The 16,000-nt window shown below is 36.2% G+C and overlaps 1 protein-coding gene across 2 annotated transcripts in view; it reads right to left on the bottom strand.

Annotated features, from left to right (window-relative positions):
* LOC136858203 (RNA helicase aquarius) overlaps nucleotides 1-16,000 on the bottom strand; it is a 686,829-nt gene that overhangs the window by 46,617 nt on the left and 624,212 nt on the right. Inside the window, exons 20-21 of one of the 2 annotated variants that reach the window (XM_067137584.2) lie at nucleotides 10,824-11,109; nucleotides 9,807-10,074 (exon numbers count right to left, since the gene is read on the bottom strand). In XM_067137584.2, the coding sequence (XP_066993685.1) occupies nucleotides 9,807-10,074; nucleotides 10,824-11,109 (554 nt within the window). The remainder of the gene's footprint in view (nucleotides 1-9,806; nucleotides 10,075-10,823; nucleotides 11,110-16,000) is intronic. The other variant, XM_067137585.2, reaches the window with a different exon arrangement.

The following is a 16,000-nucleotide window of genomic DNA, read 5'->3' as shown; positions in this document are numbered from 1 at the left end:
CATTATTTTTAAAAGAAGATTTCAAATACCAATTTTTACTTCTGTAACATGTTAAGCTTTTGAGATATAATCATTTTTTAAAAATCACCCCATATTCACTTCTTTTAATCCCCTTAAGTGGATTTTCCAAAAAGAAAAAATGCATGTTTATATTTAAAAGAGATTACAAATACCAATTTATACGTCTGTAACGTTAAGTTTATGACATATACTCATTTTAACCCATTCCAGTCTGGGCCTCAATATCCCTAACACGTTCTGGACTGGGCATTTTTAAGGATTTTTAAAACATTATATCTCTGTACCTGTACGAGATATTTGAATGATTCTTTTTTCTTTGTGTTTGTTTGAGCATCTAATTTTGAAAAACGCTGTTTGTATCATGTCAACTATCACTTGAGATTTTAAAATTGTTTATATATTATACCATGTTTTGCGAATGGAGGAAGGGTCTTACGGATAACTAAGCAAGTACAGTTTTCTGAAATACTCACCCTATTTTGCTAATATCAAATACGCATTGCAATTACAAAACAACAACAATAATGAGTATGATATAAATATAATCATTTTTCAACAATAATAGTAATAATTACAATAATGGTAATAGCAGCTCTTACCAAATTTTATTTTAATTGATAAATTTTGTCAAAAGTTACTCAGATGTAAAATTTTTGTTCCATTTACCACAAAAGACTTCTGAGAAAGGGAAAATACAGTCTTCTAAACAGACAACTTTACTAATTTGTAGACAATCTTACGTATTCACACGAATATGAAATACGCGGGAACATGTGCTAGGCCGTAAAACAAACTCCAAACATAATGAAATGTAAGAAGTTTTTTCGAATTCATATGTCAATAATATGTTCATTTGCGCATAAACTTATAATATATCATAAAATATCGAAAATATCACTTTCGTCAAGCACATGTTTGCCGCGAGAAGCCATGTCTTAGAGCTCACTGGGTGACAACATCTACTCATGCATGCTGATCGAAAATATTATAAATTCTCTGACTTAGACATATAATACCGCCATCTGCTTAAATACTCTCGTAACTAATACTTGAAGAAACACGATGTAATCATCAGAATGCGTGCATAGCTCGTTCTCGATTTTTAGTGAATTGTCAAACCTTACTATGGACTATACCCGCAGCGTGGCCTGAACGTAAGTTAGACCGGAAAGAGTTTAAATTCATCCCATTCTTCACTTCTTTTCACCGCCTTAAATGAAGTTTCCAAAAACAAAAAAAAATTATTATTTTTAAAGGAGATTCCAAATACCAATTTTTACATCTGTGACATCTTCGGTGTTTGAGATATAAGCATCCACATAAAAGGGATTCAACCCGCTTTTCTCTTATTTTTAACCCCTCTTAAGTGGATTAAAAAAAAAAAAGTAATAAGCGTTTCTTTATTTTGTAAGGAGATTCCAAATACCAATTTTCACGTCTTTGAATGGTTCAGTTTTTGAGATATAGATATACTCATTTTAAACATTCACCCTCATTTCCACCCCTTTAGCGATGGAATATCTAAAAATCCTCCCTTAGTGAGCACCTACACTGTAATATATACGTATCCCCAAAATTTCATTTCTTTACGTCCAGTAGTTTTGGCTGCGCAATGATGAATCAGTCAGTCAGGATATGTTATTTCATATTATATAGATGGCATAAAAGTTGGTATTGCTTCTGGCATAAAAGTTGGTATTGCTTCATGAAATACTTTCCACATTATAACAGTTTCATGAAAAACTCTAACAAGTCCAAAAGCTATCTTTTTGAGATAAAGTGTTTTAAAAATTGCAACTCTGCATTTCATTCATTTTTTAAAAGTCATCTCCATACAGGCCATGAAGGCCCTTGGAGGGATGGAAGGTAAAGGCTTCCACTATCTGTAACCTCGACACTTGATGGGGTACAGTGGTTAGCTGTATGCCCGGCCGTCTTTGCCCCCAGGAATTAACCTGGTACTAATTTTTGGTGTAGGCTGTGTGAACCTCAGGGTCATGTGCACCTCTGGAAGTGAAAATCTTGTTTCTTAAACGTTTTGACTTCCTGACGGGAAATCAAACACACGTCCTTCTGGGTGAACAAAGCACACCTTTACTGCCTCTGCCAGGCAGCCCCTTTTCCATTTATACACTGACTGCATTTATTACTTCTCAAATCTTGAACTGTTACAGTTTTCCCATGGGAAATGTTTACATGTTTTCCATTCTAACAGCAGCGAGTTCACTTGTTACTCCTTGGTCTAACAATACAATGCAATACACCTTTCTGAAAGTTTCATACACAAATTTAACATTACCATATTTCAGTATTTGGCCTTGTTACTCTGCTTACTCTGCTCTCTCTGTTTCTGTGGCTGGTCTAGTCTGCTACAGTAATAGAGCAGACCGTACAGCCAGCGACTCTGTGCCAAGAATTGCATGGCGAAAAATAACTCGATCCCCTAAAAGAACCAACGGCTTCGAGCGGATGCTCTTAGGTGGGATGATGGTGCCCTCAGTGTAGGAAATGACAATGGAACCCATCAGGCAGCATCCGTCCCCAGGTTAGGGGCAATTGCACAAAGCAACTGTACTCCATGTTAGGAGCGGCCTCATCACTTGCTGGCAGCAAATGCCTTTGGCAGTCACGAACACATCGTAATTACAGCCTAAAAATGAATGCAAAAATGGTACAGCCTTGAAAATGCTAGGGTGTCCCCTCCAGGCAACGCACAGCTCTTCAGGTACTGGGGGGAAAGGGGGGGGGGGGGCTGTGACAAGTAGGCGACCAGTATCACAAAATATATCTGAATCGGGACAGTCAACATCCTAACTCTGACAGGCAAGACCGAACAGCTGACAGAGTTCATGAAAGAGAAGGATATAGCCATCCTTGGTCTTATCAAAACAAAATGGAGAGGAAGAGGAGAAAGAAAAGTGAAGGAAGGGTATAGGCTGTTTTACAGTGGAGGACAGGGTGCAGCAAATGGAGTAGGAATGATCATTAGAAAGGATGTTCTGGAATATGTGGGAGAGGTGAAGAAGATCAAGAACATAATGATTACAGCAAGGATATAGTTTGAGACAGGAATATGAGATCTGTTCCAAATATATGCTCCACAAATTGGAAATAAAGAAGAATACAGAACAATTCCTCGAAGAAGTGGAGAAATACATAGAAGACAAGGAATTAATATAATGGAAGATGTGAATGCACAAATGGGAAGAGAGAGACTGGGAAGAAAAGAGATTCTTGGGCCATATGGATATGGCAACAAGAATCAAGAAGGACTTCAGTCAGAGGAACCAACTAATAAGAAACACATGGTTCAGGAAGAAAAGCAGCCAGAAGATTACCAGGCATGGATGGGGAGACAGAAGAATGAAAACGTTGACTGATTACGTATTAGTGGAAAAAGGAAATCGGAAAGATCTTATGGATGCTACAACTGTGCCTGAGGAAGCATTTGGGGGGTAACCATAGAGCAGTGATGGCAAAGTTATATAGGAACGGTCACATAACTACAAGGACAAAGAAAGAAAGAAAGAAAGATTACAGTCTGGAGATTGAAGGAAAAAAATGTTCAGGAAGAGTTCATGAAAGAATTACAAAAACTGATACCAAGGACACATATTAGTCATGTTGAACAGGAATGGAATAATTTTAAGAGTGCATTTGTAAGATGAGCAGAAAAAACGTGGCAGAACATCGGAAAAAGTAAGAGAGAAAGAGACAACATGGTGGGATGATAGAGTGAAAGATAAAATAAAGGAAAAGAAGAAAACTTGGAAGGAATGGAAAGGAAAACTGAAGAGAGTAGAGCTGGATACATGGAGGCAAGAAGAGTTTGTAAAAATTGTTGGGAAACATTCACCCATGAAGTAAAGGAAGATTTGAACTGTGAGAAAAAATTATTATTTGGAATAGTAAGAAACTATAGGAATGAAACAGTGAACACAGATTTGTGAAGAATAGAGAAGGAGTAATACTGACAAAACCAGAAGTAGTAATGAACAGATGGAAATAATATTTCAGTGAATTGCTGAACGTGAGAAACCAAACATGTGTAGAAGGTGTCCAGGCAGCAGGACTAGAAGAAGTAACAGAGAAAGAATCAGACATTACAATGACAAAGGTGGAATGGGCAGTTAAAAATATAAAGATGGGGAAGAAAGTTGAATAGATGAAGAAGCCATAGAAATGATCAACACTGCAGGACCAGTGGGACTCTGGTGGACTTATAGAATACTCAAGTGTGTATGGAGAGAGGAAGAAGTGCCTGAGAATTGGGAATATGGGGGTTACAACACTAATATTTAAGAAAAGAGATAAGAAGATACGCAGTAACTAGTGAGGAATCACAATCATCTCCCATGCTGCCAAGATAATGGAGAGGATATTGGAAAGAAGAATTAGAGAAAAGGTAAAAAGTCAGTTACAAGAGGAACAATTTAGATTCAGAAGTGGAAAGTCAATAACAGAAACCATTTTCATTCTGAGACAGATTATATGTAAAAGAGGTGGGAATATGGGAAGGATATACAGTAATGTCTTTTATAGACTTAGAAAAGGTATATGAGATCATCCCCAGATCAAAAGTTTGAGAAAGCCTGAAACACAGGGGCACTGGCAAGGAACTAATAACAATGATGAAATGAAATGGTGTATGGCTTTTAGTGCCGGAAGTGTCCGAGGACAAGAGCAATATATAATAACTGTTACAGCTGTGCAAATACAACAGTGGGTAGAACAGAATGGTTTGGAATTGACAATGGGCTAAAACAAGGGAGTGTGTTGTCATTATTTAAAAAACTTCCCTCAGTTGAAGGTTGTCACAATGAACAAAGCACAACGAAGAAATGAAACTATAATTTTGGTTTACAATAATTTTGTTGATTGGATTATTCTCATAATGTCTTTAAACTATACGAGTTATAACACATAGCAATGATTTCTCAGTAATGAAATGGAACCTCATACAGCTAACAAAAAAGTAGTTTGTAGTTCAGGAAACTCTAAATTAAACTGTTCATAATGGTGATGGATGACATTGTAAAGGCAGAAAAGGAAGATTATATAGGGGAAAAAATGAATGTAATGATGTTTGCAGATGATGATGTGAACTGGAGAAATGATGAGGAGGTGGTACAACAACAGCTGAATGTACTGAATATAAGGATTGAACGATGGGGATTGAGGATCAATGTGGAGAAGAGCAAGACAATGGTGAAGAGGAGAGGAAGTAAAGCAGAAAAAGCAGCTATCAAAATTGGAGACAAGGAACTGGAAATAGTAGAATACTTCAAATACTTGGAAAGTGAACTGACAGAAAATGGAAAAATAAATATGGAAATTAGTAGGATACAACTGGGGAGTGCCTTTTACCACCAGGAATGGAGATTAATATGGAATATAGATAGGGTTACCGTATGTCCCAGTTTAGCTGGAAGTTCTGTCCCGGTGTCGTGCCCAGTTCATAATTTTGTCCCGGTTTTTACGGAGACCACTTCTCAAAAATATTTCACACTGTTTCACTCTTTGTAAGTGATCTTGTGGTGTTGACGTATTTTTGTAACACCTTCAATATTGACTAGCTAAAATCTATATGATTATGTGTTGTTCCATGTGCACTAGTAATAATCAAGAAGACAGTGATTCTTTATGCCATATGTGTCATTTAGCTAAGGGAAAACAATGTAATGATGCAAGTAACCCACCACTTGGTTACTGTTTTCTCTGTCTGGTGAATATTGTCATTCTCTTGTGTTAGTGTTTCTACTTTCTTTCCAAAATGACAAAGCGGAGTTGTAAGTTTCTGGATGAGCTTTGGAAAGAATGTCAGTTTTGAAACACTGTGTAATCAAGAAAGCAGAGTTATGTATTCACATTGTGGCAGTGTTTTTTCTGTGGCACATGGAGGTCGATCTGATATTGTAGACCATGTGTGGAGTGCAAAACACAAATCTGCTGTATCAGAAGCATCTAATTCGAATATCACCTTGTATTAAAGAGCACAGATCCTCAGAACAAGGAACTTGCAGTGGCTGCTAAAGAAGCAACTTCTGCTTACCACACAGCCTCTTGTGATTTTAGTTTCAAATCAGCTGACTGTAGTTCGAAACTAATTTCGCAACTGTGTGACGCAAAATTAGTTTTGCACGTACGAAATGTAAAACAGTGATATGTGTTCATTGATACCTCTAATATGTGGGAGATAAAAATGTTACCAGTGTTAGTGAAGCATTTCTTACCTTCAGAGGAAGTGAAAGTAAAACTTTTAGACATTTTGTCAATTCCAAGGGAAACGTCAGAGATATTAAGCGACTTTATAGTATCTGTCATCAAGAAGTATGAACTTGAGCAGAAAGTTACAGCTTTCTGTACAGATAAATTCAACACAAGCTTTGGAGTGAAAAGAAGTTTATAAATTATGAAAAATTAAAGTTTATTGAGAAAGCGGATGCTAATCCACACATGAAATGTGTGCAAATCGCCTAGATGTTGGACATTCCTATTATAACTTTAAACATAATTATAAGCGACGAGTATAGTTCACATCTCTAAGAACGTTTTTCCCTGATGTTTTACTATGTTGGTTTTCTTAAAATGTAATATTTCTTTATTTCATTACGATATTTATTTCATGAATTATAATTATAAACACATGTTTCTTTGATTACATTATAATTATTTTTATGTTCAAACCTAACCTTAAATTTAACCGCGTAATTGTTTTTCATTTTTTTCATTGAGACAGTTTTTTTTTTTTCTGTCCCCACAAGAACGTCCTAACCAGTCTTGGCTGTATTATTCTGGAGGTAAAAGTAATCTCAACACAGAGCATACATGCTCTAGTGAAGACTTCTCACAAAACTATACTGTACTGTGCATCTTCTTTGGAAATAAAAAATTTGTAAATGAATGGGATTGGTTCCTGCACATCGGAGTCTCCAAGATTACGTCTACCCCGGCTTACACTACCAATGTCATAATACTTACATGAAGATGTTTGGACAAACCTACACACTGGAAATCATTAGAAAGGGATCCAAAGGACAGCGTAAGTAACGATGAGCTAATACACTAACTACTAAACGATGACTTGAAGACAGTATTCTACAGCCTGACATTATTAAAATTTTACAAATTTCTTTTACAAGTTGGTTTACATTGCACCGACACAGACAGGTCGTATGGGACAGTGGGACAGGAAAGGGCTACAAGTGGGAAGGAAGCGGCCGTGGCCTTATTTAGGGTATTTGCCTGGAGTGAAAATGGGAAATCACGGAAAACCATCCTCAAGGCTGCTGACAGTGGGGTTCGAACCCACTATCTCCTGAATACTGGATACTGGCCGCACTTAAGCAACTGCAGCTATTGAGCTCGGTCACACACCCTGACATGACCCATGACTGAATAAAATGGAAACAACAAAGCAACATAGTGGGACAAATAGTGATGAACATGATGACTCACGTTTCTCTAAGTATTGGTGTGATTGATTCTTACTAAGGCTCTTCTTCTTCTTCTTATTCTTCTTCTTCTTGTTTTATGACTGCATAGGATCACTTTAGTCAGTCCATTGTTCAGATCTCTTTGAAGGGATTGTTCAGGTTTTGCAGTCCTTCCAGTACTTCTTCAGACGCTCAGATCTTCGTGCCCTTTCCTCAGTTGAAAATGTGTGTGTTGTTGGTTTGTATCATGTAAGGGTAAAGTGGAGGTTTGTATTCAGTTTTATCTTATCTGTGGTGTCTTCTGATGTAAGGCCTATTTCCTTCATATCCTCTCTTACTTCTCTGATCCATTTACATCCTGTTGTGGTATTTTTTGAGACAAGATTGTTTAGCACTAGTCTCGAATCTTGCATCCTCATGATACGTCCAAAGAATCCCAGTCTCCTCTTACACATAGTATCTGTAATGAGTTTTAGCTCTTTGTACACGACTTTGTTAGGTATTGTAATGGTCATAGCGTCCGCCATGCCAATTTGCTACGGGCCCGGCTCATCACCGTATTCGGCCCACCCACTTACTTCAACTGCGCCAATCACGAGCAGCACTTAAGTGCTAGGCCAGCTCCACTCGCCTCCACCTGCGGTCCCGTAGCAGAGGAGTATGGAAATGATTGGAAGATTAATCTTGAGTCTTCTATTTCGCGAGGTTCCTGGATCCATCAAGCATCCAGACTATTCCAGAAGGGCCAGCACAGGTATATAAGAGAGGAACGACCTGCATACAGTGAGTGAGAGTTAGATGGAGTGAGTGAGTGAGTGAAGAGCGAGATTTATTTCGCCAGCGTGAGTTAGGGAAGAGCGCAGTCAGTGATAGCCTGGTCTGAGATGTCAGCCTGAGGGAGTATCTGCCTGTTGGAGCCGAGGACTCGTTCCTGTTTCCCTGACGTCGTGTGTGTGAGTCCCTTGAGGCCGGTTGCTGGAGAAAAACCTTGGGTGTTCTGGAGCAGCGCGAAGGGAACACTGGGTGGCAACGTGTGCAGACTGCGAACGGAGTTCGACGGGTTGAGTGAACAGCGGATACTATCCCGACCTGCAAGACTGACGTGTAGGCTGAGAGAGAGAGAGAGAGAGAGAGAGAGAGAGTGCGTGCGTGTGTGTGTGTGTGTCATTGTAGATGGAACACGAGAAACTAAGAGAGAGAGAGCGCGAACCGTGTAAGTGTACTTGTGTAAGTTGTAAGCTCGACTATCGTCTGTGTGTGTGTAAATCTGTAATTGTAGTATTCAACTGTTCGAGCTCAACGAGAAGGCGTATATCAGGTGATATCAGTGCTTTTTCCATTCAGTTCTGACTCTGAGCAGAACTTCCATAAACAGTGTCATTACCGACAAAGAACATTAAAAGTTCACTTAACTAATATTTTACTTGGAAAATTAACATTTTACAACTCTTCAAGTCAAGACACTTTCAAATAACAGTGTGCTCTCGTATATTCTCATTCATTGGAACTTTTGAAATATCAACTGAGTGCATTATTCATAGTGGAAGCATATCATAAACTCTCAATTTTGCAATATTTTCATAAAGTGTACAATAATTTACAAAAGAGTAGGGCAATACTCAGAACTTTATACAAGAAGACTAGATTTGATTTCAAGTGTTTTCATATTTCAGTTTGATGCGTTCTCGAGAAGGAATTACAAAATTTACTTTATTCAATTCATGTAGAAAGTGTAATCTGAAATCGCAAGTGCCGATAGAAAGACTTTAGGATTTCTTATTTACTTACAACATTCTTATTTATTGATATATGCCATGAAAGTTATAATGGACATAACAGATTGAGAAAAGGTATTATTCAGTTGAATTTCACTTGAATTTCGATATTCTATTGTTGAAATTGGAATTTATTTTCTATTAAAATTTTATGATTCGGCAACATAATAGGGTGGCCTTCCAGAGATTGAATAAAGGAAAGAAAGATATAATATCTATTATTTTGCCTTGTGATCCTCCCTCTCTGTACCATCTCCTAAGGACTCGGCACCCCTCAGAAAGACCTCATGCTCTTTAAAATCAACTTTTCCTGGTACAACCCCTAAAGTTCACTTTTAATTTGGTGTTAGTGAGAGTCAATTTTATCATGTTCATTAATTTGGGGTGTAGTCCAAGGTGTCTTAAAATTTTAAACAAGGATTCTCTATGGATGCAATCGTAAGGCTCTATTGATAGAAAATAATTTTAATTGCAGGAAGAGCGAGTGTAACTATTGTCAAATAAAGCAATTTGTGAAACAATAAAAGAAAACAGGAAACAATCCCTCAGGAAGTGGACAATAAAAATTGCTTACCTTGGACGAGCTCGGCCTTGGCCATCTAAGTCAACAGTAGGAACCCCAAGACGCACAATACGGGTGAAAAGAGACTGCTCCATATTGGAGTACTTCTGAAAAGCCATGTTTTTTATAACAGGTGGCAACTGGTGATGATCACCAATCATAATCCAGCGTTTGAGGCGGCTGTATCCATCCTGAGGATTTTGGAGCAGTAGAGGAATGAAGGTCTCAATTTCTAAAATTTGAGCAGCTTCCTCCATGAGAATGTTGTCATACTTAAAACCTGGACATAAACAATTTTGCAAATCATGAGTCAGCAGGCTCACCATTAGACAAAGAAAGGACTACCAAAAACTGAGATAGTAAAGCATAATCAGTTCACCTAGAAGGACAGAAATTTTATTCCCCATCAGGAAGAAAAAGAATGAAGAAATAAGACTTTCATTTCAGGAAAGGAATATCCTGCAGATGCCTTCATAACCCGTACAAAAACAACTTTTCTTTGCTAGATAAGCAATATTCAGTTTGCTATGATTAACATTATAATATAAACTGGTAAACAGCAGAACAAGGGGCATAAAACCTGCTATAAGAAAAAGAGAAAACTGATTTTCAAGTAATTAATACATTTCAATTCTTGCACTTAAAAAAAAATTAAAGTCTGCCAACTATCATAAGATGGAACTAATCTGATTAGACCAGGCTCCCAACCCTATTTATTTCAACCATGAGAGTTGAGAGTCATATTACTTAACAGAGTGCCCTTTTTTCAATATCAATAAATCAAGGAATTGTGCACATAAAATATGATTGAAAAGTTAAGATAAAATAGCAAAATCAGATCCTGATTATGAGTTCCAGTTCTAAATTCATTAGATTGTTTTTGGCACCTTACTGAGAAAATTTAATAAGCTTTGAAATTTTTTTATGATTCAACCCAGGTTTGAAATTGTAAAATTATAAACCTTGGAAGTTAATCAGGGTACTTGTCAAAACAGTATCATCCTCTTTTGAGAATAGAAAAATACTCACCTAAATCCACTAACTCACGTCGCTTTAAGGCAGCATGTGTACAAGTCATAGCAATGACTTTAGCTTCTTTCACAAGCAAGTACTTAGAGCGATCCAAACCACTACGCAACAGCTCAAACGCCCGAAATTCCTCCAACTGGGTGAAGATCTTCTCTATGTATCTAAAGCAGCCCTCAGCAATCTCCATGTCTTCTTCATATGAACGGCCCTTGAAGAGAGGCTTTGGGGCATTATCGAAGAACCGATGAAATGGAAATTCATCTTTGATTGTCTTCACTGGAACAATCTACATGCATGCAAAATACTGAATTACTCTCCAAGTTCCCAAAACTACCACATCAAGTTTGAAAATGATGTATTGAGGTGAAGTTAACTATTGAGAAAGAACACTAAGAAATTACAGAACACTTTGAAAAACATCCATTATTTTGTAAAGAGGAAAATCTGATGGCAGGTGAATAAGGAATACCAGAAACCCCAATTATACATTCCCTGATTAACTGTGAATTATCTATAGCCAAAAATGTTTTAAATAATGAAGAATATTCAATTTGTTAAAATCTTGCTTCTCTACATTAGTAAATCAAGCTTACTATTGGAAATTTTGAGAAGTAAACACTTCTGTAACTTTTTAGGTGCTAGGTTCTTCAGTCTGCCAAAAACTAATTTTGAATAAATAAATTTATTAATACCTGAAAAATAAAATGTATGGTAACATAACCTGAAAAAGAAGCAACTTAATTAAAATAGAATGATATGTTTCATTCTTGAAAAGAACATCATCAGATACTATCAAATCACATCAAAATATTTAGAAAAGTATAAACATTTATGTTTATTTCTGTTTAATCCTTAAAAATTTGAAATCTGGAACTTATTTTAATTAAGTCCTTGCTTTTCTGTAGCATTATATGCTTAGAATATTTTTAAGAAGAGACTGATATTGTTTATATCTTCATAGAAAATATACTAAAACATATTGATCATATTTAAAAATAAAAAAAAAGAGATATTTAACCATAAAACTACAGTGCACCTGAAATATCATGTTACACAATCACCTTCCGGAAAACTAATAGCAAAGTATTTCGATACTAACTTCCTTTCTAATACAGAAATTAAATGTTACATAATCTCCTTCCAAAGTGTATTCCCATTCTAGTACAGTACCAAATATTCCCCGACTTGGCCAAAATGTTCTTTTTTGTTTGTTTGTTTGTTTGTTTGTTTGTATGTATGTATGTTTGTTTGTTTGTTTCTTTCTATCTCTTTCAGTACCAGTACCTAATTTCAATGTACTGGTAGCTAAAAATAAATGTTCACTACATACAGTCCCTGACCACATTATTATAAATTCATTTTTAATAGAATATGAATATACTAATTTTACTTAAATGAAAGAAGGCACTTAAATTCTTTAAATTATCAGAAAGTAATTATTTAAACATGATCATGTACAAATGAATTATTTGTCAAAGATGTAGACAGTGAGAACTGTATACATTTATCCAGTATTCAGTCAAGTGTGTGTGCCTTTTTGATGTACACTACTTGGAGAAAAATATGATGGTGTCAGTTTCTGGAAGCGAGCTGGGAGCCAGCAGTTAATCACACCCTCCACCCTGCAGAGTTAACGAGTTCTGTGTTTTTGTTTGGTGTGGAGAGGCTGCCAAAGCACTTTCTTCCACACTCTCTTCAGTCTTTACCCTTTCTTGGTCTCGAGTGCAGTGGACAATTTGGCAACTCCGGCTACAGCAGATGTAGTAAAGCCTGTAGGCCTCTAACAGACCCTGGGCTGCCGATGGAGAGTAGTGGTGTGAGGCGAGGTCGTCATGTTTTGTCCCCAAGTATAGTAATTAATGATTCTATTTGTCTTTACATACTATTCATGCCTGTACTGTTCCTGCACACATGACTGATATTAGAATTAAATTATCCTCAAATCATCATCATTATCTTAAACCATCTCCAGTTACCCGGGTGTGGTGTACGAGCTCCTTCCATCTCATCCTATCCTTGTACCACTTTTCTTCCAATAACTTATTCCTCTATGCAGTATATCCTTCAATCCACTTTCTTTTTTGGTCTTCCCACAGGTTAACTTCCTTCCACCTCTCTTTCAAATTCCCTCCTTTCAGTTCTGTTCATTGGCATCATCTTCATGTATGAAGACCACTTCATTTTCTATTCTTGGATCTTGCTGAGGAAAGAATATTCTATTCTCATTTCTTTTAATCTTCCAATTCCTGTTCTTGTCCTTCCTGGTCTTCTGTATCAGTGGAAAGGAATTTTATTTCAGCTGCATGGAATTTAGAATTATCTCTATTGGTCACTGTGATCGTTCCATGACCATGTGTAAGAATCAGTGTAATATCTTAGTTTTCAGCAGGGTGTAAAATAAGTCATGATTTTTATTAAAACATCAAAATCAATTATTTTTATTTAAATCAGATTTTTCTTCAATTTTGCAATTTTACAAATTGTTTGATAATATTTTCAAATTGGTGTAGGCCTATGCTTTATTCTTTATTAAGTGCCTAAGATGAATAATGAAGGATCAATCTAAATTCTGTGTTTTAACAATATTTTGAATTGGAGTATTATATTAAGACATTTTAAAATAGTTTTTCTTTCTCATGACTTATTCTATTAGATAAAAACACAAACTAGAAACTTTGCTTACACCAAGCCTGTTTTTAAACTACAGTAGTTTCTTCATCTTCAGGAACATTTGTAGCTTCCTTACTTCAGTGTTTATACAAAAACACAAGCTTGGAAGCTTTATGTACACCAAACCTGTTCCTTAACTTTGAATGGACAACACCAAACATTGAAAACACACATTCTACACCAGTAGATAATGTTCTAGATGTCAAGAGTTGCATAACTTTGTCTATTACTGACTTGCCAATGACATTTTCTTGAGATTTTCACCACTGCAAAGCAGGCACACCTTGCATCACTTGATCTGCGAACACTGTTGGAATGAAGGGTTGAGATTTTGCTTGATATATCGCAAGTATTGATAGAAATGAAGTTCCTGCACATTTTTCCTTGGCAAATTTAAAAACACATTCATGCTCACATGGATGTAAAACATATTCTGAGTTGTTTAATTCTAGGTGAACAATGAGAGCCAGAAAATCAATGCTTGATTATAACGTTTTATCAAACATCTTAGTTTTAGTGTCATTACTTCCAAATTTCCTAAACACTGTGATGTGAAGTATTGATGGATGACCATGACTACACTTGTTAAATCCAAATTCCATACAAATGTTTCTTGAAAACAATGCAAATAAATTAATTGAATCTTTTGTTTCAGAAACGACACTTATCCAACGTACCAAATTGTTCAGAAAACAGGGAAAAAACTGTCTGTAGTGTGTAATGTCATTTCTATCCTTGTGATATTTATTATGCTTATTCTACTGTTGAAATGACTATGACAGATAGGTTGTTTGTATGAATTAGTCCAATATGTTTCTTTACAGACTTTGTTGAAAATGGTGGAGACGTGCTGTTTCTGCAACAAAATCCATTAATGAGAATATAAGGAAGTGTAACATTGATTTTAACGTCATTTCAATTTCAAAAGGAACTTTATTTGTATTGAGGAAATACAGTGTTTAAACCCATTATTTAATAGTTATTTGTAAGACTTGCTTATTTGCACATATTATGATTAGACCACATTGTATAGAAAAATAAACAGAAGAATACTCCTTTTATGTCCCTTTCCAAAGTTCAAAATATACATAAAACAAAACAGCACAATATAATACAAGTAACATGTAAGTCTCTTATCTTTGAACGGTGCTTACTTCTATTGCGCTGATGTTGTCCATGCAAACAGTTCATTATAAAACTCATTGTGTTCTCCTGGTATGTAAGATTCCAACTTCTTTATGTCTGCTAATTTCTTTTCATATAATGGAACACAGCCTTGTGGATAAGCAAGTCTAGTTGGTAACACAGGGAGACGGGTTGCAGAAATAAGCAACTTGAAAGTATGAAGGCACAGTCCATCAATACAGTATTTTCCTAAGACATGATCTGCCTTATACTGAAACTCCATAAATTGATTTATATGAAACACGACTTCTGCATCTCTTTTCACACCTCGTCCTAGCGAATCAAGTGAAAGAACTGACACAACTACTTTGAGAAGCGGGCTGGTTTGAAGTAAAAACAACACCTCTCCAGGATAAGTGTTCTTACTGCACAAAACGGAAACTTTCATTCGCGACTGACAGGCAGAGATATATGGTAGAATTGGTTTTTCTGCACAAAATGGTAGCCATTCGTGCATTAATCATGGCAGTATTAATAACTCCTATAGTCTCAAAAAGTGGAGAAGTGCTGTTTCTGCAACAAATTATTCAATTGTTATCAACCCGAGTTTCATTTCTTGAAAGGCATATTTCTGATCATTCAATTTTCCCAAAGGGAAATTTAACACCATCTTTTCTGTTTTGCATTTTCATATTTAGAGTCCATGATAATGAATTTACACCCATAGGCACACAAGTAAACATGAAACTGCCATTACCACTATCGATACTACTACAAATGAAAAATGCACACATGGAGCCATCTGTAGAGAGGTATTCTGCAACAAGCACCGAACTTGAATGGAAAAAATCGAAAGGAACCATGAAGTTCTTTGTGCAGTGATGCCACACCCACCTCAGACTGAGACACAGGCGCACCGATCCATTTAAATAAATTATCTGAACATATTTATGCACAAAACATGTAAAAAAAAAAAAAAAACATTTTCTTAAAGTAAATAAGCTTTCATCAGGAAACAAAAATCAAAAAGTGAAAATTCTGTCAAGTATGACATTTGAAATGTAGCCTATACGAATAACTTGAATAGTTGATTTTTATATAAATTTGAACAATGGACAGCAGCAGTAGTGGCGCATGGCCCTTATCAAAGTGTTAGCACACTTGTTTGTAGAAACATGGATAAAAACAATGTGTGGGTATTAAAGCTTAAACAGAAGCGTGCATTTTTTATACACAAATCAATCTTCTCTGTACATATGCATATATTATTTCTTGTAATACAGCTCTATACAGCAATTCTTGGCAGCAAAAATGTCTGCAACAAAACCATGGAAACCCGGATTGCTTGTACGGCTTTTCAGGAGGTTCTTCTTAGTTGAAAT

The sequence above is a fragment of the Anabrus simplex genome, chromosome 1 (assembly GCF_040414725.1).
Source record: "Anabrus simplex isolate iqAnaSimp1 chromosome 1, ASM4041472v1, whole genome shotgun sequence".
NCBI classification, from domain to species: Eukaryota; Metazoa; Arthropoda; class Insecta; order Orthoptera; family Tettigoniidae; genus Anabrus; species Anabrus simplex.
Note: the sequence above shows the minus strand (reverse complement) of the source record. Positions and strands in the feature narration are given on the sequence as shown.